Source organism: Chlorocebus sabaeus, unplaced genomic scaffold, assembly GCF_047675955.1.
Source record: "Chlorocebus sabaeus isolate Y175 unplaced genomic scaffold, mChlSab1.0.hap1 unalloc_scaffold_114, whole genome shotgun sequence".
NCBI classification, from domain to species: domain Eukaryota; kingdom Metazoa; phylum Chordata; class Mammalia; order Primates; family Cercopithecidae; genus Chlorocebus; species Chlorocebus sabaeus.
Window position 1 is genome coordinate 182,937 of NW_027326902.1, and position 26,691 is coordinate 209,627.

The window sequence follows — 26,691 nt, forward strand, 5'->3', positions numbered from 1 at the left end:
AATCAGCCATAAATATACTGCATGCCCAGGTAGAGCCTCTAGCGGATGTAGTTCTTCAAAACCGCCGAGGCTGAGATCTGCTATTTCTCTCCCAAGGAGGGTTACGTGCAGCTTTGGGAGAAAGTTGTTTCTATGCCAATCAGTCTGAAGTCATAAAAAATACTCTTCAAAAAGTTTGAGAAAATCTAGGCAAATGCCAGCAGGAACAGGAGAGTAACACCCCCTGGTACCAAAGCATGTTTAACTGGAATCCCTGGCTAACTAATTACCGGGCTGGCGGGAGCCCTTCTCCTCCTCTTAAGGTTCGTCTTCAGGCCTTGTCTATTAAATTGGTTGTTGGCCGGGCGCGGTGGCTCAAGCCTGTAATCCCAGCACTTTGGGAGGCCGAGACGGGCGGATCACGAGGTCAGGAGATCGAGACCATCCTGGCGAACACGGTGAAACCCCGTCTCTACTAAAAATACAAAAAATTAGCCGGGCGACGTGGCGGGTGCCTGTAGTCCCAGCCACGCGGGAGGCTGAGGCAGGAGAATGGCGTAAACCCGGGAGGCGGAGCTTGCAGTGAGCTGAGATCCGGCCACTGCACTCCAGCCTGGGAGACAGCGAGACTCCGTCTCAAAAAAAAAAAAAAAAAAAAAAAAAAAAAAAAAAAAAAAATTGGTTGCTTAACTTTATAAAGTAGCGCATAGCTTCTGTCAAACTTGTGTATCTTGGAACCCAATATAACCCCTTTGTTATAACCGAGGAATCAATGATTTGATTCCCCAAAAACACGAGTGGGAATGTGATGCCCTCCCTTGTTTTTACCTGATTGACTCTCTCAGCTGAGAGAGCCGGACAGACTCCATTTTGGTTTCTCCGCTTGCAGCCCCTTGTCCCCCCTCCCTTAAGGACATAACTGGTGCATGCTGACTCCAGGCACACCCAGGAGTGCGCTGATAAGATACTGAGGCAAGCTGTGCCAGCGGCCCCTGGACACGCGCTCGCTTGGTGGTACCCAAAGCCCCTGCATTTGTCTCTTTGTGACAGTTTAAGCCCCTGAACCTGGAACTATTTTCCTGTAACTGTTTCTGTAACCATCTATCTTTTAACTTTTTGCCTGTTCTGCTTCTGTAAAAATTGCTTTAGACTCCCTCTCTCCTATTTAGACCAAGATATAAAAAGAAATCTAGCCCCTTCTTCAGGGCTAAATTTTGAGCTCTAGCAGTCCCTCAGTCACCAGCAATAAAGGACTCCTGAATTAGTCTCAGAGTGTGGCGTTTCTCTATAACTCGCTCGGTTACCACAACAGGAGCTTGTTTGTCCCCCAAAGTTCCACGCACCCCTCGCCACCAGCCTCTTTCTTCTTATCAGGTCCCTTCCCTGGGCATAGGCCTGAGTGTGCAGCCTGGGTAGCTGCTAGTCCCAGAGATGGGACCTGTCTGCACCCTGGGGAGCTCCCCGTGGCCAACTCCAGCTTTGTCAACCCCGGCAAGGGTGGGTGGCAGGCAGCACCTGGTCCTGTGGTTCAGGGTAGCTCTCTTGGGCTGAGTGCCCCTGCTCCCCTACTCCCCCCAACCACCTTCCCCTCAGCTGGCCGACTCTGGACATAGTGGTTGACTGAGTCTGAGCCAGCCTCGTCTTCGCAGCTCCCTCTCCTGCCTGCGAGGGCGACTTCACTTTGACTTCAAATCTCCAGAGTGATGTGCAGATCACAGATTCAGCCCTGAGCCCCACCAAGACACAGCAGGGACAGGGGCAGCTGGCCCAGGGGCGCCCCAGGCTCCAGTTCCTGCCCCCTCCCACCCCAAGGCCCCATGATCTTCCCTTCCTCCATCCCTCTGTGAATAGACGCAGGCCAGACCTCAAGAGGCAGCTAAGGGATGGGGAGAGAACAGAGGACTTTCCCCACAGACGCCCAGAACCCACATCCAACCTCAGCCCACAACTCCCCAGCGTGGGCCCCCTGGCTTCTCCTGCTGAGGTGAGTATGTTCGTGGCCATCATTTCTTTGGGGGAAATTAGATTCTTTGGGGCTCCCGTTGCTCTCTGCTGCTCGCTCTCCTCTGCTGCCAGTCCTAAGAGTGCCCCTGTGTAGAGGGGGAGAAGGACACCCACCCTTACAGCTCCCCGCATGAGGCTGGAAAGTGTCCAATTCTCCCCTAGACCCCATGTATACAGCTTCCTTGAATAAACGGAGAAATTGATCCCGCTAGTCTTAAAGGAAGTTACATTTGTTTCATCTGAGTTCCCTGAAACTTACCAGCCCAGGGTCTGACAATGAGAAGCCAGCCCTTCAGCCCCTATGATTGCCTAAGGCACCATCTGCTGCCTGGTAACCAACTTCTCTTCCTCACCCCTCCCCAATTCTTGTTTTTCCACACATGGTTACATTTCTTCGTGGCTAGCCCTGCAGGACCCCCAGTTTATCAACTAACCCGGATGTTGAGAGAGGCTCTCTCGGCCCCCTTCCCTGCCCGGTTCTTTCCCTCCTCCTGTCTCTACCCTGCCCCCACCCCTTCCACAGAGGCCCAGTTGGGCCTCTGAAAAAACGCGGGGGTGGTGGGCTCTGCCTGGGGAACCTGGGGAGGAAGGGCGGTTCTCCAAGTCCCCTTGGTCGCACCCCAGTCATTCCGACCTTGCATTCGTGCGCGGCTTCCTTGCCCTCTCTGTGCAGCCAAAAGGCGCAAATTCAAGAACTGCAAGATGGCGCACCAGGTGAAACAAGCGGCTGCGCCTGCAGAGGTGCTGGGACCCAGACCACTGGTGGCCTTCCCAGCATCAGGTTCCGAACCAACCCGCCTCCTGCACCCTGTTCCTACCGAGAGGTGACAACGTGCTAGCAGCCCTCGCTCACTCTCGGCACCTCCTCCGCCTCGGCGTCTGCTCTAGCCGCGCTCCAGGAGCCCTTCAACCCGCAGCTGCGCTGCGAGGGCCCCTCTCTGGGGCTGGCCAGGGCCAGCGCCGGCTCCCTCTGCTGGCGGGGAGGCGTGGAGGGAGAGGCGCGGGCGGGAGGCCAGGCTGCGCGTGGGGCTCACGGGCCGGCGCGGGTTCCGGTGGGCGCGGGCTCTGTGGGCCGGGCCCTCGCTGTGGCCTGCTGGGCTTGATGGAGGGAGGAGCTCTCTCTGGGCCGCCGGAGTCCCCGGCCTGGGTGGCGACTGCTATTAAGAGGTGGAGCCGGCTGGGCTTCTGGGTCAGGTGGGGACCCGGAGAACTTTTCTGTCTAGCCAAAGGTTTGTGAACGCACCAATCAGCTCTCTGTCAAGACGGACCAATCAGCTCTCTGTAAAACGGACCAATCAGCTCTGTCAAGATGGACCAATCAGCAGCATGTGGGTGGGGTCAGATAAGAATAAAAGCAGGCTGCCCGCCCCAACAGCAGCAACTCCTTGGGGTGCGTTTTCCACCCCGTGGTTGCTTTGTTCTTTTGCTGTTTGCAATAGATCTTGTTGCTGCTTACTCTCTGGGCCTGTGCCACCTTTATGAGCTGTAACACCTCGAAGGTCTGCAGCTTCACTCCTGAGGCCAGCAAGACCCCTAACCCACTGGAAGGAAGGAACAAGTCCAGATGTGCAGGCTTTAAGAGCTGTAACCCTCACCTCCAGGGTCCACAGCAGGAACCCACCAGAAGGAAGAAACTCCAGATACATCTGAACATCTGAAGGACAAACTCCTGATACACCATCTTTAAGAATTGTAACACTCACCGCGAGGGTCTGCAGCTTCATTCTGGAAGTCAGTGAGACCAAGAACCCACCAATTCTGGACACACTACTGGCACCCTGCTCCTACCAACGCCCTGCCCTGCCATCGCCCTCCACTTGCCCTCCACCTACCCGCACCTGGGTCCGAACCTGGGTGTCCCGCCCCACCAGCACCCTGCTCCTACCCACACCCTGCTCCACCCACATCGGGCTCTCAGCACCACATCATACCTGTGGCCCCACCCCACAATCACTCTGCCCCTCCCACACCCTGTCCCGCTCTCCAGCACCCCGATCCTACCTTCACCTTGCACCTATCCATGCTTCTCCCTGCCAGCACCCTGCTCCATCAGCACCCTGCTCCACTCGCTCCCACTTCTACCTGTGCCCTGTGCCACCAGCACCCTGCTCCTACTGCACCCGGCTCCTACCAATGCCCTGTCATCACCCTCTACCCACCTGTGCCATGGTCCTAACTGTGCCCTGCCCCGCCAGCACCTTGCTCCTACCCACACTTTGCCCCTTCCTGGGCCTGGCCCAGCTGCCACCCTTCTCCTACTGTACCCCGCTTCTACCTGAGTCCGACCCTGTAGCACCTGGCACCTACCTGGACTTTTCTCCTACCTGCTGCCCTGCCCGGCAGCACCACATCCTACCCGTACCCCACCCCGCCAACAGCCAACTGCTACCCATCCTGCAGCACCCCCTCCTACCCGCGCTTCTCCCCACCAGCACCCCGCCCCGCCCCATCAGCATCCTGCTCCGTCCCCACCCCGCTTCTACCCGTGCCCTGCGCCGCCAGCACCCTGCTCCTAAGCGCGTCCTGTACCCTACTCCTACCGGCACCCCGCTCCTACCAGCACCCCGCTCCTACCGACGCCCTGCTCTGCCGTCACTCTCCACCCACCCGCGTCCCGGTCCTAACCACGCCCCGCCCCGCCAACACCCAACTGCTACCCGTCCTGCAGCACCCCATCCTACCCACGCGCGCCTCGCCAGAAGCCCAATCTTACACGCCCTCTGCTCCTACCCACGCCCTGCCGTGCCAGCACCTCAGTATTATCCACACCCTGCTCCTACTGTGCCCCACCCCACTCCTAGGAGCACCGTGCTCTGACGCCCCCCACACCTACCCCCACCCCTGCCCCACCAGCACCCCGTTCCTACTGGAGCCCATCCACACTGCACCCTGGTCCTGCCTGCATCGTGATCCTGCCCCTGCCCAGCTCCTGCCCACTTGAGGTCTTCAGACTCTTAACATTTAGACAACCACACAATCCATTAAAATCCATTAAAATCCAGCATTAAAATTCATGCTGGAATTTAATATGAAATTAAAGAGGTCTAGGAAATAAGAAGTCACCAAATTCTCAAAAATACCTTTATTAAAGTAACATGTAATTTTTAAAAGTAGTTTTAGACAAGACAACTTCATTTATGGCACATAAAATTCCATATCTTGTGCATAACACTTTACAATGAGAACTTTTGTTAACCAGGACATGTTATTTTCTATGTTCATTCTTTTGACACATAGATTTTTGTTTCCTTCCTAGACTTGTAAAAATGCCTGTTTCGGATTCCTTCAGAGTACAGATGAAAAGGAAATCTACCATCACCATACGGTAGATGTGAAAATTCAAAGAGGTGCCGTGGCTTTAAGTAGACATTTCGGTGAGTGTGAAAAAGCGAGGTTCGGTGAAGATCAGAAAGGAAAGGAATCACCACTGCTATGCTTGTCACACAAAATGGACTTTAAGTCTACAAAGCACAAAAATAGAAAATAAAGGTCATTATAAAATGATAAAGGGATCAATTCAGCAAGAGGGTGGAACAGTTGTCAATGTAAACACAGCTGACGCAGCAGCCCCAGTTATTAAAGTAAGAGTCATCGAAAAACAGAGACAGGCAACAATAGCTGGGGACTCCAACACCCACTTTTAGCAACAGACACACCCTCTAGGCAGAAAAGCAACGAAAACCAGACTTACACACCAAAATAGAAGTCAGAGGGACCTGACAGGTAATTACAGAACATTTCACCCACCAACTTCAGAACCTGCGTTCTTCTCATCAGCTCACAAAACATTCTCCAGGATAGACCACATTTTAGGCCACAAAACAAATCTCAAAAAAGCATTTAAAAAATGAAAATCATGGAGAAACTCCGTCTCTACTAAAAATACAGAAAATTAGCCAGGCGTGGTGGTGCATGCCTGTAATCCCAGCTACTCGAGAGCTTCCCAAAAGAAGTCAACCCAGGGGAGCTGTGGGCAAGCATTCCAAGAACAAGCATTCACACTGATGCAGGCCAGACACTTGCATAAAGGTCCTAAGAGCAGACTGAGCACACAGTCTGTAGCCAAGCAGGGGACACGCGGACAAGCCATGTGCAACTCGGAGGAGTTGTTTTTGTTTTTTTTTTTTTTGAGAAGGAGTTTTGCTCTTGTTGCTCAGGCTGGATTGCAATGGCATGATCTCCACTCACCGCAACCTCCACCTCTTGGGTTCAAGTGATTCTTCTACCTCAGCCTCCTGAGTAGCTGGGTTATGGGCATGTGCCACCACGCCTGGCTAATTTTGTATTTTTTCAGTAGAGACAGGGTTTCTCCATGTTGGCCAGGGATGGTCTCAATCTCCTGACCTTGTGATCTGCCCACTTTGGCCTCCCAAAATACTGAGATTACAGGCGTGAGCCACCATGCCCAGCCAAGATTGAAATCTTAATCAAAGAAAAGCAGTTGGGAAACTTACCTGTGTTTTATTCAAAGCCCATCCTCTCCTTCCTGTTCAGTCAGCAGGCATCCTGTGGTGACTAAAGAAGGGCCTACCAGCTAAGGGACTCCATCGGCCCGAAGAGCAGCTTCTGCAGGAGCTCGGGCAGGTTCCCTGGAAAACGTGACAGTGCCAGGCCATGGTGCCCTGTTCAGAAATACAAGACTCAGATTTAGTAAAGCCAGTAGTGTAATGTGAAATTTGTTCAAAAACTCCTTAACCAAATCTTTTCATTTCATAAGATGATGTATTCTATCAACAGATTTTTTTTTTTTTAACTGTATGTTCATACTTACAGCATTAAGAATCAGTGTGACTGGCCAGTGACACGCGTCTGGTTCATCAATCTTAGTGGCAGAGCTTTCCGGCGTCCACAACTCTAGTCACCAAAATCAAGAATGTATTTTTCTCTTTTTACCTAATTACATAAAAGGGGCTGATTTATGAAAAGCAGTAAATTAATAAATAGCACAACTTATGTTCATATCATTGCCACTTCTAGCCACAAATTAAGAGTCAGGATTAAGGAAAACTTACCTAAGTTTTCCCAGGCTACTTTAAAATTGCTTTTTTCCTACAAAAATCAATGTTAAATTCTTCTTTTGAGGTAGTCTGAATTAAGTTGCTGTTAATTGCAAAAGACTATTAGATCTTAAGATGAACTGACAATTTTATAAAATAGACTTCCTTTCTACTATTAGAAAGTTCTAATAATGAATTCTATTATTATAATAATGACTTCTCAATTCCATTTTAAAATATTAATATACTGGCATTTTCAGACTTAATCTGAAAATGTTTTAAATATCAAAATAGACATATCCAAAGTTTACAACAAGGGTGTAAAATCATGATGGGCACACTTCCTCGAACATGGTGGACCAACCCAACCCAGACCCATCACACCCTCAGCGTGTGGAAATGTTCAACTGTACAGGATCCATGGCTGGACACAAAAATCTGTAGGTGTCCCTGACATAAAATGCCATAGTACTTGCCTTCAGCCTGGACGCACCCTCCAATATCCTTCAAATGACCTCTAGATTACTCACAATACCTAATACAATGGAAATGCTACATAAATGGTTGTTATACTTTATTGCATAAAGAATAATGATGAGAAAAAAAGCTTGTACATGTTCAGTACAGATGCAACCATCCTTTTGTTCTGGAAGATTTTTGATCTGAGGTTGGCAGAAAGTGAGAATGCAGGACCCACAGATAAAGAGGGCTGACTGGATTTAACACACACACATTTTCTTTTGCCTGAGTAAAAAAAAAAAGTACTCATAACACATAACACAGCTAAAGGACCTCAACAAAACTATTCTTCCCATTCAACCTCAAATTGATAGAGACGACCTTCAAAGTCCACGCAGAACCTTTTCTTTCCTTAATGCTCACTAGCTTTTAATCATCAGAACTAATAGTCAAATATGTTGCCCTTACTAATAAATCCAAATTAAAACAACACAGAAATGACATTTTTTCATTATTACTGAACACCTACTCTGTGTTACATACTGTTTAACCATCAGTGACATATTAATAAGCAAAAGATAAAAAACTCCTGCCTCCTAAAACTTACAGCATAACAGCACTTTATTTTACAGAATAAACACATCCTTGAAAATCCGTATTACAATTAGGGATGCTCCCACCAACTTGCATGAAAGTTTCAGGAAGGTTCGTGTTCAAGCAGCTTTGCTGAAGCAGAGGAGACTCCACTTGTCTTTCTTACAAACTGTCACAAGACACACCTACAATTTCAACTCAGGAAATACACTCAGCTTTTTATTAGTCTTCCCTAGATCCAGTAATGTGAATGCAAATAAAACTTTGTAACTTATACCAAAATAAAACTTCTGAATAACAGATCATTTTTCCATGATTCAGTCTTGTTCCTCTGTTTAATAAATAAGTCAGTTACTCTTCAACTTCAGTCATACTCTCAAAAGTCCTGAACAATCCAGAAAGGAAGATCCACCTCTCCTAAGTATTTTTATTTTTAAAAAATTCACTACACTGAACAAGATAACATTTCACTTCCAAAGTTAAGTCCAAAAAAAAAAAAAAATTAACTGTGACTTCTTACATCTGTATGTCAAAATCAGACTCTTAGTGAAATAGTTCTAATAAACACTCCCTCCAGTAACCCTCATTTCCTCCCCAGAATTTATGAACAATTCCTTTGGCTCCAGAGAATCAATCCTGAATTCTTGCTAAGATTGCACCACTGCATTCCAGCTTTGGTGAGAGAGCAAGACTCCGTCTCAAAACAAGGAAAACCTGGAGTAAAAGGAGAATCTGACTTCCTGAGTTATCACATTAAGTTTGAAACATCCAGTTTATAACAAAAACAAATCACAAGGCACACAAAGAAACTGGAAAGTATGGCCCATTCAAAGGAACTAAGTAAGTGAATATAAAATACACCTGAGGATACTCAGATATTAGACATACTTATTAGACAAAAACTTAACCACAACTCTTAAAGATGCCCAAAGAGCTAAAGAAAGACATGGATACTAAAGGAAAATTACCTGTGAGCAAAATAAGAACCTCAATAAAGAGATAATTATAAAAAGAAATCAAAAAGTATTTTGCAATTAAAAATTAAAATACCTGAAATAATAAAAAAAAAATTACTAGAAGGGGCCAGGCACGGTAGCTCACGCCTGTAATCCCAGCACTTTGGGAAGCTGAGGTGGGCAGATCATGAGGTCAGGAGATCAAGACCAGCCTGGGCAACATGGTGAAACCTCGTGTCTTACTAAAAATATGAAAATTAGCCAGGTGTGGTGGCGGCACCTGTAGTCCCAGTGACTTGGGAGGCTGAGGCAGGAGATTTGCTTGAACCTGGGAGGTGGAGGTTGCAGAGAGATTGCGCCACTGCACTCCAGCCTGGGCTACAGAGTGAGACTCCATATCAAAAAAAAAAAAAATTAGTAGAAGGGATTGATTTGACCAAGCAGAGAAAGAATTAGCAAATCTGAAGACAAAACAATTGAAATAATCCTGTGTCAGAAACACAAGGAAAATGGTTGCAGGAACATCAACTGAGCTTAAGGGACCTGTGGGACAGCATCAAGTGGACCAAATCAGTTTATAAGAATCACAGAACAGACAGAGGCAAGAAAAGAACATCTGAAGAAATAATGAAAATCTAAGAAACTTCCCAAGTTTGATTTAAAATATTAAGACATCATAAATATCCAAGGCTTGGCATGGGGGCTCCCATCTGTACACTCAGTGCTCTGGGAGGCCAAGGTGGAAGGGTTGTTACAGGCTAGGAATTCAAGATCAGCCTGGGAAACACAGTGAGACTCTGTCTCTATGAAAAAAACCATAGTTAAAATGAAAAGCTGGTAGGGTGGTGTGCACATACAATCTCAGCTACTCAGGAGGCTCATGCGAAAGGACTGCTTGAGCCCTTTCAGCCTGGGTGACTGAGTGAGACCGTCTTTTTTTTTTTTTTTTTTTTGAGATGGAGTTTCACTCTTGTTGCAAGGGCACAGTCTCAGCTCACTGCAGCCTCCGCCTCCCGAGTTCAAGCGATTCTCTTGCCTCAGCCTCCCAAGTAGCTGGGATTACAGTTACCCGCCACCACGCCTGGCTAATTTTGTATTTTTAGTAGAGATGGGGTTTCTCCATGTTGGTCAGGCTGGTCTCAACCGCCCGACCTCAGATGATCCGCCCGCCTCGGCCTCCCAAAGTGCTGGGATTACGGGCGTGAGCCCCTGCGCCCAGCCATGAGACCCTGCCTCTATTAAAACTTACTTTCACAAAAACCAAGAAGCTCAACAAACTCAAAATAGGATCAATTCAAAGTATCTCACCCAACACATTATAATTAAAGTATCAAAAGACAATCTTGAATGAAACAAGGGAGAAGCTACTTCTCACATACAAAGGAAGACAAAGAATCTTGAATGAAACAAGGGAGAAGCTACTTCTCACATACAAAGGATCCTCAGTCAGATTATCACTAGATTTCTTTTTTTTTTTTTCTTTTCTGAGACAGAGTCTCCCTCTGTTGCCAGGCTGAAATTCAATGGCCAATCTTGGCTCACTGCAACCTCCGCCTCCTGGTTTCAAGCAATTCTCCCGCCTCAGCCTCCCAAGTAGCTGAGATTACAGGCACCTGCCACTACGCCCCACTAACTTTTCAGCCTGGGTTTCAGAGATGAGGTTTCACCATGTTGGCCAGGCTGGTCTCAAACTCCTGACCTCAGGTGATCCACCCACCTCAGCCTCCCAAAGTACTGGGATTACAGGCGTGAGCCACCGTGCCCGGCTATCAGTAGATTCCTTACCAGAAACCTTGGAGGCCAGAAGGCAGCAGGGTTGATTAAGTCGAAGTACTAAGTGGGGAAATCCTTTCAACTGGGAATCTTAGATCTGACTGCTAGGGTTGAAATGTGTCCACCAAAGCTCATGTCAAAACAAAATATGAGATGTATGCATAGAGCTTTTTTCTTTTTGAAGCTCATTAGCTATCATTAGTGTTAGTGTATTTTATGTGTGGTCCAGGACAATTCTTTCAATGTAGTCCAAAGAAGCCGAAACACAGAACAACCCTGAAAAATGTACTTAACATTACTGAACTGTACATTTAAAAATGATTAGCTGGTAAAGTTTACGTTACATATACTTTACAATTTAAAATTAAAAATTTAATATGTGCAAAACAGAGATGTACAGAATAAAGCAAAAAAGTAAGAATTCTTTTAGTAAATACTGGAAAAGTGGGTCTGAGTGAGAAAAAAGTAACCCACATGCAAAATTCACAGCATAGTTAGTAAAACTATAACAGTATTAGAAGAAAATGCTGGATGGTGGGGAACCCATGGATGGTCCTGACCACTGAAGAAATGCAGCAGAGGACAATGACAGATTCTAATAAGTGAATAATGTTTATGAAATAATAGGTAGTAAGATATACATAAAAGAAAAAAAAACACACAATGGGAGAAGTCTGAAGCAGGCAAAACTCTTAAAATCCAACTCTATAATAACTTATACAAATATAAAGCTGATACCTACAATTCCCTGGATAATTTCATTTTTGAGATTTTTCCTTTTTAGGTAGGGAGCACTTTCAACACCTGATAGCACCAAGCACCAGAAACCCCCCCCAGCTGACGTCAGTTGGGGGGAAAACCCTCTATTTCATTTTTTTTTTTTTTTTTTTTCCTGAGACAGAGTCTTGCTCTGTCACCAGGCTGGAGTCCAGTGGTGGCATCTGGCTGATTGCAACCTCTGCCTCCCAGGTTCAAGCAATTCTCCTGTCTCAGCCTCCCAAGTAGCTGCGATTCCAGGTGCATGCCACCAGGTCCTGCTAATTTTTGTATTTTTTTTAGTAGAGACGGAGTTTCACCATGTTGGTCAGGTTGGTCTCGAACTCCTGACCTTGTGATCTGCCCGCCTCAGCCTTCCAAAGTGCTGAGATTACAGACATGAGCCATAGCACCTGGTCATCTTTTTTTTTTTTTCTTTTTTTTTTGAGACAGAGTCTTGCTCTGTCGCCCAGGCTGGAGTGCAGCAGCCAGATCTCAGCTCACTGCAAGCTCCGCCTCCCGGGTTCACGCCATTCTCCTGCCTCAGCCTCCCGAGTAGCTTGAACTATAGGTGCCTGTAGTTCTTGTATTTTTTTATACAATTTTTTGTATTTTTTTAGTAGAGACGGGGTTTCACCATGTTATCCAGGATGGTTTCGATCTCCTGACCTCGTGATCCACCCACCTCAGCCTCCCAAAGTGCTGGGATTACAGGTGTAAGCAACCGTGCCCAGCCCACCATCTCTATTTCTTATACACAGTAATATCATAACAAGTAAGATACAAATTCACTTAATATGTAGCTTCTGTTTCTGAGTTCTGTGGGTTCCTGAGTTCTGTGGATGTCATTCAGTAAGATAAGAAAGCTACTGATCTCATCAAATCAAGGACACAATACTGTTCCCTCAGGTAGCACCAATAGCATGGCCTCAAAATATGGGAAAGATAATATTTTATGGAAGGATATATTTTAAGGCTGATCTACAGATAGGAATTTTTTTTCCAATCCAAGCAATAAAGTTTGATGTAGATGTTCACTCCACATCCTGTCCTGATCCTCAGCGGCCAGAGGCCAGCCTGCACTTGCTTTCACACGCTGTCTTCCTTCATGGCTCCAGGCTAGATTGCCAGGAGGCTCCTATAAATGTGGTCATCTTATGGATTAAACACTTTGTTAGTTTTGTCTGTCATCAAGCCTGGAGTGCAGTGGCATGATCACAGCTTTCTGTAACCTCCAACTCCTAAGCTCAAGTGATCCTCCCAGCTCAGCCTCCTGCACAGCTAATTTTTAAGTTTTCTGTGGAGATGGGGTCCTGCTTTTGTTGCCTAGGCTAGTGTCCAACTCCTGGTTTCAAGTAACCCTCATGCCTTGGTCTCCAAAAGTGCTGAGATTACAGGAGTGAGCCATCATGCCCAACTCAGATTAAATACTTTGTTTGTTTGTCTTTGAGTTGGAGTCTCGCTCTGTCACCAGACTGGAGTGCCGTGGTGCAATCTTGGATCACTGCAACCTCCACCTCCCGGGTTCAAGGGATTCTCCTGCCTCAGCCTCCCAAGCGGCTGGGACTACAGACATGTGCCACCATGCCCAGCTAATTTTTGTTTTTGGTAGAGACGGGGTTTCACCATGTTGGCCAGGAGGGTTTTGATCTATTGACCTCGTGATCCACCTGCCTCAGCCTCCCAAAGTGTTGGGATTACAGGTGTGAGCCACCGCACCCGGCCCAGATTAAATACTTCTTTAGAAGATGGACTAGAAATGGGTCATCAGAAATTGTTTTTACTTACATATGAAGAATTCCAATCTTCAAAAAACTTTTAGAACTCAATCAGAACTTGAGAACTTCCTTCAGTAGGTGCTGTGATTCAATAACCAGAATTTTGCTTTACTTTATATACAAGTATTTCTGTTATTTTCCTACTAAATTACATGAAGGGAGTCGTCTGCACGTGAGCTGCACCACCGAGCAGCACGCTTATCAGTGAGAAGGTGCCTGACAATTCTCAGTTGAAATGTCCTGACCAAGTTTCCCCAGAAATATGTGAGTACTCAACTGTATTAAAACTAAATGTATTGTTTTCAATGACAAATAGTCACTAATTAGTAAAATGATTACTGTGCTGTAATAGAACAAGTCCTTAGTTCAAAATTAAATGGCCACAGACTGACATATTCATAAAGCTTATCAACCATCACATATCACATTTTACAAAAATCAAGAAGACTAACAGATGGTCTCCTTCTTCTTCTTTTGTGAAACAGGGTCTTGCTCTGTCATCCAGGCTGGAGTGCAGTGGCACAATCACGGTTCACTGCAGCCTCCACCTCCTGGGCCCAAATGATCCTCCAACATCAGCCTCCCAGGTAGCTGGGACCATAGTTGCATGCCACCACTTCCGGGGTGTGTGGTGTGTGTGTGTGTGTGTGTATGTGTGTGTGTGGGGTCTCCCTATGATGCCTCAGCTGGTCTCAAACTCCTGGGCTCAAGCAATTCTCCTTCTTTGGCCTCCCAAAATGCTAGGATTACAGGCATGAGCTTAATCATACCAAAGAAATTATATTTTAAAAGTAAAGTCAAAGCTAAACTTTAAGAACAAAGGAATCCTATTTCTATACTTACTAGTCCCAGGTAGACAAACAACATGGCCTTCCTCAGGCTCTTCCTGAGTCGTTTCAGAAGAGTGTGAGCCATGAGCAACCAGCGCTGTTATTTTCAGGGTGAAACTGCCACTTTACTGTTTTCATTTGCCTGTTGAAATAACTTAGCTGTATTAATCATTTAAATTAAAATTAAACATTTTGAAGGGGAAAACATGGGGAGCAGACAACATCTACCTCATTGAAGGAGGCAGGTAATCAATGTAAAAGGAATGAGAAAAAATCACCATTGGAACCACAGGTGTAATCGATGTTTCCAAGAGGCTTCAGCAATGACACTGGAACCAGCTCATGAAGGTTGCCGGGGAATAAAACGTTCACAGTGCTTTGATGTCTCGTCCCACAGGACTAAGAACAAAGGGGAAAGCTCCCTTCACAAGGAGATGTCCAGTGGACACCACCTCAACCAAAATTACGAAACATAGCTTCATCAATCATGGGACAAACAGACTCAAACATCCCCCGGTGTGAGGCAATAAGTACCCAACACTGCCTAATCTGGATTAGGCATTATTCTCTGTTTAATCTGAATCCACTCATGAGAACACTGTTCAATCGGTATTCTTGCCAAAATGCTTAATCTATTCTAGTCAGGAGAAGAAGAAAACCATCAGATATATCAGATTATGGGTCACTGTACAAAACAAAGAGCCTAGATTTTCCAAAATGTTTCATGTATTGAAAGAACTACTCCAAAGTAAATGAAGAGAGGGACATGACAACCAAAGGCAAGGTTAATCTTTCATTACACTGTGGGTGTAAACCAAAAATAAAGAACATTTCGGAGACAATTAGGTAAACCTGAATATGGGTTGTACATTAAATTACTATATTATAGTTAGATGGTAGAATTGTAATTATGTAGAAATACGTCATTATTCGCAAGAGATAAATGCTGAAGTGTTGGGGTAAAACATCATGCTCTCTGCAACTTACTTTCAAATGATTCAGAGAAGAAAGTACTTACAGAAAGAGAAAGAAAATGCAGAGGTGGCAAATGCTAGCAACATGTTAATCTGAATGAAGAATATGTAGATGTCCGTTGTTTTACTTTTTAATTTTCTGTAGGCAAGGGAAAGATAGGAAGGAGGAAAGGTGCAGGTATTTCTTATCAATTCATACCTGTGAAAAACAGAGTTAAAAGAAAACCAAAGGCTTAAAATTCATGTAAACATCCAATGAGATCAATAGTAATTTTCTGTCAAATTTCTGAAAAGCCATTAAGACTGTAACATACCTGACTAGGATCACTTGTAGGTAACTTAAAGTATTTTTTTATGGAGGTTCCAGTCCTTCTACTTCATATGTTTTATTCCATCATTCCTGGAATTGCCAGTTGTTCAAAATAAACCTCTAAATGTTCATCATAAGACATTTCATCATCAATATCATCCTTTAATAAAATTCAGAAAAAATAAAACAGGCTGTAGTGAGTAAACAATAAATAATTTGTAATAAAAAGGGCTAAGACCTAAATGAGTCAATAAAATTCAGAAAAAATAAAACAGGCTCTAAGGTAGTGATTAAACAATAAATAATTTGTAATAAAAAACACTAAGACATAAATGAGTCAATAAAATTCAGAAAAAAATAAAGCAAGCTTTAAAGTAGTGGCTAAACAATTTGTAATCAAAAATACCGATCAGACATAAATGAGTCAATAAAGTGTACACATTTTTTTTTTGAGACAGAGTCTCATTCTGTTGCCTAGACTGAAGTGCAATGGTGTGATCTCAGCTCACTGCGATCTTCACCTCCCAGGCTCAAGCCATCCTCCCACCTCAGCCTCCTGAGTAACTGGGGCTACATGCCTGCAACACCACACCCGGATAATTTTTGTTTCATTTTTGTTTTGTAGAGATGGGGTTTCCCCATGTTGTCCAGGCTGGTCTCAAAACTCCTGGACTCAAGCGTTTCACCTGCCTTGGCCTCCCAAAGCGCTGGGATTACAGGGGTAAGCCACCGCACCCAGCCTATTTTTATATTTGACATTAGAAAACTATTATAACTTCAGTCAGTTATAAGTCATTATAAAAAATACTTAACCTCTTTGAGAGGACAGGACAGAAAGATCCTGACACATTATCAAAGCTTAGGGTAGGATAAATGTGCCGTCACCAATGAATGGGAAGACAGCAGGCCCTATGGAAAATGGTGTGACAAATGGTTACCTCTATCAAAAAAGTACAGAAGAGCCTATCCTAAGAGAAGTAAAAGAAAGAAAGGGATGAAGGGAGGAGACAGAGAGAGAAAGAAAGAAAACACTGCAGAAGGTTTCAATGTTGTAACACCCAGCTCAGCAGGACAAGATAAAACAAAGAGCTCTCAGTCATGGTCTAAGTTGGCACTGCCTTTTTAGAGGTTCATTTTGCAATTAACATTAAGAGTCTCAAAAACACTCATCGCCTTTGACTTAGCCATTTCACCTCCAATAATCTAGCATATTAAAACACTCAAAGATCGGATACATTTAGGTCAATAATTCTTTACCCACCAACTACACAATCCAAAAAAGTTCAAAAACTCCTTTGGCAGCAAAAGCTGTCTTCAATAAATGTGATACTGTTTATAGTTTCTATTAATATCACTCAGCTGGCCTTCAAAGCCATATATACTTTTAATTTTAATTTAAGTGACCCCAGTCTACTTCGTGGGGCTTATTTACCAATGCAGCCTCCCACAGGTGCGGCAAACCTGACACACAAAGCCGCTGCTGTTCCCCAAACAAGGCCCACGTGCCCCACAGCAGCACTTTGGTGATGCTCTTTCTGCTTCCTGACACACCCTCCTTCTCCCACGTCTAAGGCCTGGCACAGACCCCATCTTTTTTCATAAAGCCTCAGCCATACCTGCCTCGAAATTTCTGACCCCCATGATTCCCAGGCACATTTTGGTGCTGCTGGGTGTACATAACACAACCTGAAATGCGGTTCTGCATCTCCTCTTTGCACCTGGCTGAGGTCTCAGAGAGCAGAGGCTCAATATTTCATGGCTCCCTCAATTTCTAAACACAGTGCTGTATACTGAGTGGCACCTCCCAGTGACTACTTTGTACCCTAAATGTTAAACAGAGGGATGAGTGAAACCGTATCAGGATTAATATACAGAAATACATTCCTGAATTCCATCACTTAATAGAAGTGGCCATTTGAATGCTGGCAGGTAGGAAGAAAAGAGGAGGACAAAGAAACCCCAAAAGTTGGCATCATAACTACTGCCACACAAAAAGAGAATAAAGCAGAGTGGCAAGGTAAAGACTAGGGAAACACAGGCCATTGCAGGACAGAAAAATCTTCCAAGCTTGTCAGTAATGTAAGTTTCTCATTTTCCAATAAACTAGCGTGGCATAGGCCACTGTTCAGAGTCTAGAGTCTTGTCTTCAAAATGTTTTCCAGTATCAAGGACAAAACTCTACAAGAAACAAAATGGTGAGAAAAAGCAGCACACTCACAGCTCTAAAGAGCACAGGGTAAGGCTACAAAAAGGACCAAGCACCTTCTCAACCTGCAGTGTGCTCAGTGTCTGTAAATCACAAGTTAGGCGACGAAGGGCTGGTAGTTTCACATGAATTAATAACTCTCCTTCTTGCTCCCTGTTATCTCCCTCACCTGACCCACCCGATAAAACATCCTCTCAAATTGCTTGCACGTGCTTGGAGAAGCTCATGGTACAGTCAGTGCACTCACACACAACTGAACGTGAGCAACACGAGGCTTACGAGACAGCAAAGACGACAGCAAGGCTGGGCCCAGCGGCTATCACCTAAAGAACTCTTCGCTTGTTACATTGGAGCGAGTGATTTCTCTGGGACCAGGAACCACAGAACCCTGAAGGACACACAGCTGCTGGCTAGGATTCAAGGCCCGGAGTGAAAACGTAACATTTCCCTCCCAGTGCTCATGTCTCCTATAAACTGGTTTGGTTCTGCAATGAACAACTAGATTTCTAACTGATATTAATAAACTTTTTTTTTTTTTTTAAAGACAGGGTCTTGCTCTGTCACCAGGTTGGAGTGCAGTCATGGCTTACTGCAGCCTCAACCTCCCGGGTTCGAGCAATCCTCTTGCCTCAGCCTCCCAAGTAGCTGGGACTACAGACAGATGCCACCATGCCCAGCTAATTTAAAAAGTTCTATTTATAGGGATGAGGTCTCGCTATGTTACCCAGGCTGGTCTTAAACTCCTGGGATCAAGCAATCCTCCTACCTTGGTCTTCCAAACTGCTGAGATCACAGGCAGTAGCCACTGCACCAGGCCATTAACACTTATATATGTAAAATACATCCAGAATATAAACCACTACAAAACAAAAATACTCCATCTTGATGTAACTTACCGTACTATGGATTTGTTTTAAAAATGAGGTAAAAGTAATTAAGAAAATGAAAGCACAAAAGTCGTCTATCAAAATTACAAAAACTCAAAACTGAGTGAACAAAACTTCAGAAAGAATGAAAACAATTGGAATATAACTTCAGAAAAAAATGTAAAATGGAAACAACAAAAGAACAATTTGTACCCTCTAAAAAACAGAGGTTAAAGTCAGAATTTTTTTTTTTTTTTTTTTTTTTTGTCTCCAGCCTGGAGTGCAGTGGCATGATCTCCATTGGCTCACTGCAACCTCCGCCTCCCAGGTTCAAGCGATTCTCCTGCCTCAGCCTCTCGAGTAGCTGGGATTACACGCGCCCGCCAGCATGCCCAGCTAATTTTTGTGTTTTTAGTAGAGACGGGGTTTCACCTTGGCCAGGCTGGCCTCGAACTCCTGACCCCAGGTGATCCACCCGCCTCGGCCTCCCAAAGTGCTGGGATTACAGGCACGAGCCACCGTGCCCAGCCAGGAAAATATTTAAAAACAAATTAAGCAAAGATTATAAAAGTTTTCAGAGTAACATAGTTCCCAAAACAATCACGATCCACATCAAGTCTGAGCCAAGTTGACATCCCCACATCAGGCCCCTTCCTGGTGTTCGTGGAATCTGCAACACAGACAGAGGTGCAAGGGTCACTGGGGAGGCACAGAGGCGGAGGGAGGAGGGGCTCCCTGGGGTCGTGCAGGTCTCAGAGAGCTCCTCGGGCCCTGGAAGGTGACCTTGGGCCCCTGAGCTCCCCACAGTCAGGTCTACTCAGATGCCAAGACACTGAGGCCTGTGGGCTGCTCTCTGCTGAGGGGTTATCTGTCCACAGAGAGTGTCTGTAAGTGTCATGGAGGAAGAACTGAACCTGGGCGCTCACACAGGCACCTTCAGGGGGCTGGTTCCCTGGAGAGTAAAACAGACACAGAGAAACGGGGGGATTTTGAGGATTCCAGGATCAACAGGCAGAGCCCTGGGCCCTAAGGGGAGCAGGAGGTCTCATGACACAGGGTGGGGGTGGTGACCCTGCCTTGCCACCCAGATCCTCTGTGCCATCCAGACAGAAGAGCTGCACATTGAACATGCACAGCTGCCTGGAGCACGTCATTGGTATTGCCTAGTAAGACCTGGTCTTTCTAACATCCCCACCAGACCTGTCTTTGTATTGTTAATTTTTAAAATTACGCTTTGGTAAGACAAATTTCTCACTTTAGTATATTCTATAATAATAGGGTTACAGAAGACATACATTTGAAAGAGTGAAAAACAGTGTATAGATACACACAAACAGACGTTTATATGTGTGCCTGATTTCAAGATTGGAAAATAGATTTAAAAAACAGAGGCTCCCTGAATCATGCCCTCAACCCTTCCCAAGTGAGCATGGCCCTGAAATGTCTTCAGGGGTTTGTTTTGTTGGCATTTGGCACAGATACAGAACCACTGACGCCCAAGCCAGTGCTCTCTACATACAGAAGCCTCCAACCTCATCTTGAAAAATGGGGCCATGAGGTCACTCCAGGTCCCCAGGCCCCCACAGAGGCCGAAGGACCCCTAGGACTGGGCACATTTCAGTGCTTCTTGGATCCTGCCATGTCCCCTGCTTGATGCCAGGACCTACTGAGTGCCCGCTGGCCTCAATACTGGGCAATACTGGGCCGTGTGGGCTGCGTGCTCGTGTGACAAGGAGCCTGGGGATGCTCCATCCTTCTCACCTTCTCACACCTTTCCCAGGAGGCCTGAACTGGGGGCGATTCATGGTCAACCCTAGAGTCTCCTCAGGATGAACTAGTGATACTCCCTGTTGGCCTCAAGAGGCTGGGGGGACAGAGCTGGGTCCCCCCAAATGAGATGCTGGTGAGCTGACGTGTCACTGCAGCAAATAACACAGTGCACAGCCCCTGGTATCCTGCACACGGTGGCCCGACCAGCACCCCAGTGTCTCCCTCACTAAGCAGCCTGTGGCAGGCTCAGCCCAGCTGGCTCAGGGGCTGCTCTGGGTGTGTTTCCTGGAGGATGTTCTCGGGGCATCTCTTCACTTACCTTCAGGGGTCTCTAAAATATATTAAAAATGTCCCAGCGGTTCAGGACATTCCGCCAGGTATTCTTCCTGGGCTTCTTGGTTTTCTTCCCGGTTTTCCTGATGGGACAACAAGAAAGTGAGCGTAGCCATAAAGAACACGGGCACGTGTCTGCTTCCCTCATCATTCTGCCCGCCGCACACTCACTCTTCCTCTTCCACTTTTGTCTTTTCTGTTGCTGCTTCTGCAGATGCAGAGGAGGAACATGCTGACACCTGTGAGAAGGAGAACAGTTGTGTATGTCCAGAGACGCCAGTGCAGGAAAAGTCCTATCTGGGCAGGGAGTGCCCAGAGCAGACCCAGATGTCACTGGGAGTCCCTCCAGCATGGTGGGGTCCAGCTCATCTGACCCCAGCCCAGCCCCTCCCTGGACCCTGAAGGGTTGTTCAGCAAGATTCAAAGGTGCAGCCTGGGGGCCAGTAAACAGGGCAATGCCAAGGCAGCGGGCAGGAGGGCTGGGGAGGGGTTTTATCGACACTGAAGACCCGAGGACCTCAACTGTGGGATAAGACCAGGTCCTTCAGAACAATCACAAGAGAGGAAAGAGGAAAAGGACCAGAGCTAAGAAAGGAGCTCAGGAGTCAGAAAGAGGATAAAAGAGAGAGAGCATATAAGAGGAGATCAATTACCTGCTGGTGGCCTGTAATGGTGGAGTCTTCCAGTTCTGGGAAGCAAGCATCAGAGTGTCCAGAGGAGAAGCGGTGATGGGGGCGGCCATAAGAAGGAAAAGGGAGAGTTATTGTCGAGAGAACCCCTCAGACTCCGCTGTCCCAGGGCTGTGGAGCCAACCCCAGAGCCTCTGATGTGCCCATTTCTGGAGACTTCTCCACAGCCCGTATCATTTCCTCTGTGCTACGAGGGAGGGACCTCCGACTTCCCACACACTTTCCCAGCCCTCATATTCCATAACAGCCAAGGGAGGGGAAGCCATGTCATTCTGTTCCTCCAAGAGGCGGCCGCCCTCTTCACAATGTCGTGCATGACGTGGAATCCCTCCCTCCTCCTCCTGTAGGGCCTGCTTCTGTTCCTTCATGAATCCCATTTCCTTCCTCCTTGTGGACCTCCACCATTCCTACTGGTCTCCAATAGAAGAACATCGGAAAGAAGGCCAAGGCTGCACTGCCAGCCTCCAGTCAACACACGGATCACACCCTGGGTCGGCAGCACCTGCCCAGGCCTGGGGTTGTGTTGGGGCCTGTGGGAGGCAATGATGGCCAATGCCACAGATTCAGTCAGGCCTGGGGTTGTGTTGGGGCCCGTGGGAGGCGATCATAACCGATGTCCACAGGCCTGGGGTTGTGTTGGGGGCTGTGGGAGCTGATGATGAATGACGTCACAGATACAGTGACTGTTCTATGCCTGGAATGACCCTAGAGACTTGGAAAATATTCAGTCGTCAAACGAATCCCACCAGCTTCTGAGTATTTGGAAACAATGGAACAGAATTCAAGATAAAGCCTCTTGTCCCAGTTGCTTTAATCTGCAGGTGAGGCCAGCAGTTGTCAGCACAGAAATGAGGGGGCCTCCCAGGGTTTGCCTGAGCTGTGGGAAGACTAGGAGGGTGGGCACCTGGCAGGCCTGACACAGAGAACAAGCTGGGCCTGACTGGAGTGTGGGGAGCAGGACGAGGCTGTTGGGCCAGAGACGAGGGTGTCACAAGACAAGTGACCCCTGTGGTGGCTGCCCAGAGGCTCTGCCCTGGGCCCAGTGGATTCCAGGGACCAGGCTACAGGGAGGGCGAGAGCCACTGCCTACAGCAACACAGCAGCCCCTCCACACATATCCCCGAGGATTCCTGCCAGCCACAGAGGGCCTTGAGCCACAGCTGGACTCAGGCCTCTCCAATGAAAGCCAATGTAGGTTTCATTCAAAGCCCACGGATTTGGGATTGGATGGGATTGGGTGAGGAGTGGAGGCCAAAACTGTGCTCAGTCAAGTGTTCCGCCCTGAGGACTCCAGGATGCTGGGGCACACGCAGGAATCCCAGAGGAAGGACTCCCTGTGTCATCCCACCCAGGGAGCACCCTTAGAGCAGCAGCAGACGCTGAGGACAGAACAGGAAGATGCCGTTGCAGGTCCCAAGAGTGTAGAGAAAGAGGGTGGGCTCCTTTCAGCTCCTGGCACACGTATGAAAGACTTTGTCTTCAGGATCACGTAGCACCTGTGAGAGGCTGTGTCCCACCCCACACTCAGCGTTACACCTGCACACTCATCCTGTCATCTCCATTCACAACAAAACGCTGCCTCATCAAACCCAGGGCTCTGGTGCTTGCTGTGGCAAAGGCAGGACTGATCTGGTCTTTGCAAAATGTAATCTTTAAACACCAGAGCAAGAAATGATGGTGACAACACAACTCACACAAAGCTCATGAGAACAAAACTCTTACAATTTTCTCATTAAGATACATAAACCAAATCACACTTCTACACCTATTTCCTTTCATATTTAGTCACTTCACTGATCCCATCCTAGGCTCCAAAACAAGTGTCACCCAATCCCCAAGAACCCTCCTCACTGGTCAACCCTGGAGTGTTGGTCCCTACCTGACCAGTCTATTTCCTCCTGGATGGATCCAGAGGTGGTGCCCATGAGCCCAAGTACAGAGACACAAACATCAGCACTACTGCTCAGTCCACGGTGACTCTCCCTGGGCTCTGTGAACTCAGGGGCCATTAGGAAGGCCCTGGTCACAGTTGGGAGCCTTCAGGTGAGACAGAGAACCCGAATAATCCCTTTCAACTGTTCACCGACACTGGCTCAGAGGATCTCTTACCTCCAATCTGAGAACCCGAGATTCCAGCCTTGATGCACATGCACTGAGTCAGGTGAGTGCAGTGAACAGAATGTGGGCCAGACTCACAGCAGCTGCTTCCCAGGTGATTCAGGGAGAATGGAGATGCTCTCTTAAGAGCAGACATTTGGCAGCTGAGAACTTATAGTATGGCTCTTGTGAGAAGGTTATGAATTTTTCACTTATTTAAACATGAATGGGCACATATGCCATGGAGGACCACAATGGAATGCACAGGTCTAAACCCAAAGGTGAGGGAGATGTGACTCTCTCCCCTTGCTGATTCCTGGCAGAGTGGTTTGCTCTGATCTGATCATTCATGGCTGGGTACTTCAGGGGCACAGGCACAAGCTCCAGGTCCCCTGTGATGTGAAGGGGATGCCACAACAAGAATGAAAATGCCTGGTCCAGCAGAGGAGGACTCATCAACAGAAAGAGAGCATCTTCTGCAAGGAGAAAAGCTGAACCAAGGCAGCCAGAGTAGAATGAGGGGAAACTTCAGTGACTTCAGGAGCCCCCCTATTCTCCTGTGACCTTGGATCAGAACCCACTCAGGTTTCCAGATTACCATGAGAAACAACAGATTGAAGGGGATGAGCAGAGAGCCTTTTCACACTGGCGCTGGATCTCAGCAAGGGGGTTGGAAGCACTGGATCATTACTGGGGCCCAAGATGGGCTGCCCAGGGCTGAGCTCTGAGCTCTGGGATGAGAAGGAACGAGGAGGACATAGTCCTTGCCCTCCCAGTGACCAGCCACGGCCAGGATTCCTCTACACATAAGTAAAACAAAACAGAGTTTGAGACTAATAATTCCAAGACTATCTCAGAGAAACAGGCGAAGTGATGTCTCAAGGGTCACACGGGAGAGCTGCAAGGACCACCTGGACTCCGCTCCTTTTGCTGAGCTCACCTTGCACTGAAGCAGGGTCCCTTCTCACCTCCCCTGCAACTACAGTGTGGGGCAGCCATCCTGCCTGAAAGCTGACACTCCCTTCAGTCACACAGGATTCTGGCCAAATCACACTTGGCTAACAGCAACTACACGAGGACCAGCTGTCAGGCCACGCCCAGAAGCAGGTGAAAAGTAAGAGCTGATCTCTGTCCCAGCCAGAGAGACCAGGCCTGGGAACTGCTCTGTGTCTGGCCTGACCCTGAAGTCCATCCCTGCCGATCATATCCTCTCTGGGCCACACTGGCTATTTCGGGAACTCACTCCTGTTCTCTGCCTCTCATTAATTTCTGGTGGTGCCACTGCCATCAACATACAGAAAATAGAGAAGACAAGAAACAACAAAGTAGCTTCTCTCTTCAGGCTCTCAAGAAGACGGGCAGACAGTGCTAACGCCAGCTATGAAGTCGGAGCTCGACCCGTTCTCCCTCAGCTGGAATATGAACATCCCAGCCACGCCCAGGTGATGACGAAGAACTGACTTCCTGATGTTGCACCTCGGCTTCCCCCCGTGGCTCTGCTGCCCTCATGCCTTCCTTCTGCTCCTCAAAACTGTGTTCCTTTTCAGGCCCAGGCCAAGGCTGTACCTGCTGTCTCTCTCACAGAGCCCACTGGGCAGCTGTCGGGGAATTCTTAGAACCTCAGTGTTGGTAACGCTGATTTGTGCCTTTGATCACACACAGCAGAAGGCCCCGAATACCACACACAAAAAAACTGTATTCTGAAGATTAGAGATGACTGTGGAACTGGGTTATGAGGAGATAATTTCTGAGGTTAGTGAGGGACATTTTAAAATCACAGCAGCCTCATTCTTTTAAAATGTGGGTTAAGTATGGACATCTACAGAGCAATCAAATTCAACTCACATACAATGTATTTCCACCAAACGCGGGCTCCTAAAAGAAACTCAATCCAGAACTGGGTTAATTTTATTTTCATATGACCTTAAGCCAACCACCTTGACTTGTTTCTTGCAAAGGCCTTCAGGAGCAAACAAAAACCTTTGTCCACGGTGGGTTCAATGGGGACATCCTGGAGCCTCTGCTGTCCCACAGCCACATTTGTCTCTCCCCACCTTGTAATACATGAGTCACCCTCCATCCTCCTAGGAAGGCAAGTGCTCGTCCTGCCACTCACACCCTAGGGCAAGCCCTTTGGTTACCTTTTCATGATGCTGTGTTTCCTGAGCACAGAACACGGAAACCAGGAGGAGGCTGCATGATAGAGGCTGGGCCTCTACATGACCTTGGCATTATGTATTTTGGACACTCACCACATGAATTCAAAAAGACACGCAGCAAATCAATGCGCACAAGCTCACCCCATGCTCAGAGAATGCAGTTGCTCCCAGGGACTGCAGAATGTGACCATCATGCTCTATCTACAACAACCATCCCTCCCTCCCATCACAGCCTAGGTCCTCATCCATGAGAGGAAGCTCCACTCAGGCTGCCTGTCCACAGGAAGGCCAGCGAGACCGTGGCACATTCCTCGTCATCTGGGTGACTCATCAGGATGGGAGGGCTTCTGCAATACGTACCCTTTTCTGTAACTCCTGAGGATCTCTGTAATGACAGAAAATAAATTGCTATGAGCATCAGACCCTGCTGTGTCCTATGTGCACAGGACTTTTCTTCACTTAGTGACATTAGAAAACAAGATGGAAACCAGTGTTCAAAGGAACCCAAAAGAACAGAGCAAATCGAATCACAGTAAAGACACATTTTTCTCAGAGGACATTTCCTCTCAAGTCCATGTTGGTTGGCCAGTAAGTGATTTTGTTCGAAAGAGAACAAAGTTGGTAAAGGCACAAGCTCACTGCCCCACAATGTGTGGTGGATGCTGTCACTTTCTCCCTCTGTATTAAGTCAACCCTCAGTGGGGAACAGACTCTCACTTAAAGCCCCTCCCAAGGACATTGTGTAGGCTAATCTAAGATATATGTTGTCACATTCTCGTATCTTAATTTCATCCAAATAAAATAAAGCTAAGAAAGCAGCAGTTTTTCTCAGACAAATCCAGGCGGCCTGACCTCCACATCCTCTGGGTCCTCCTCGTCTTCGCTGTCACTGGACCACGCCTGCAGATGTCCCGGCGGAACTAGGAGGACACAGAGTGACCGTCAGCACCTTGGTGGTGTTGCTCACGAACAATTCAGTAACATTGCTTGAGGTGGGTGGGGGAGGAGGACAGCAGAACAGGATAGAGGCAGGGAAGAGAGGGAATCAGGGCCTTTGGCTTTCTAGCTCCAGGCCACCTCGTAAACGTGAAATAGCCAATCTCAAACAGCGCACACCACATAGTGCAGGCTGTGTGTCCCTGGCAGCCTCTTAGGGCTCCT

The 26,691-nt window shown here is 47.2% G+C and overlaps 1 protein-coding gene across 9 annotated transcripts in view; it reads right to left on the bottom strand.

Moving 5' to 3' along the window:
* Positions 1 to 5,050: 5,050 nt before the first annotated feature.
* The window catches only part of LOC119624823 (protein FAM153A-like), a 64,799-nt gene continuing 43,158 nt past the window's right edge, over positions 5,051 to 26,691 (bottom strand). For 3 of the 9 annotated variants that reach the window (XM_073013966.1, XM_073013959.1, XM_073013967.1), the window contains 13 exons: positions 26,383 to 26,450; positions 25,891 to 25,915; positions 21,239 to 21,273; positions 20,757 to 20,824; positions 20,572 to 20,668; positions 18,513 to 19,152; positions 15,415 to 15,570; positions 15,145 to 15,299; positions 14,140 to 14,268; positions 13,307 to 13,377; positions 6,755 to 6,876; positions 6,438 to 6,605; positions 5,051 to 5,444 (listed from right to left, as the gene is read on the bottom strand). In XM_073013966.1, coding sequence (XP_072870067.1) covers positions 20,584 to 20,668; positions 20,757 to 20,824; positions 21,239 to 21,273; positions 25,891 to 25,915; positions 26,383 to 26,450 — 281 coding nt within the window. In that variant the 3' untranslated portion in view covers positions 5,051 to 5,444; positions 6,438 to 6,605; positions 6,755 to 6,876; ... (4 more) ...; positions 18,513 to 19,152; positions 20,572 to 20,583. Of the gene's footprint in view, positions 5,445 to 6,437; positions 6,606 to 6,754; positions 6,895 to 13,306; positions 13,378 to 14,139; positions 14,269 to 15,144; positions 15,300 to 15,414; positions 15,571 to 18,512; positions 19,153 to 20,571; positions 20,669 to 20,756; positions 20,825 to 21,238; positions 21,274 to 25,890; positions 25,916 to 26,382; positions 26,451 to 26,691 lie in introns of all 9 variants that reach the window. The other 6 variants (XM_073013964.1, XM_073013960.1, XM_073013963.1 and 3 more) reach the window with 6 other exon arrangements.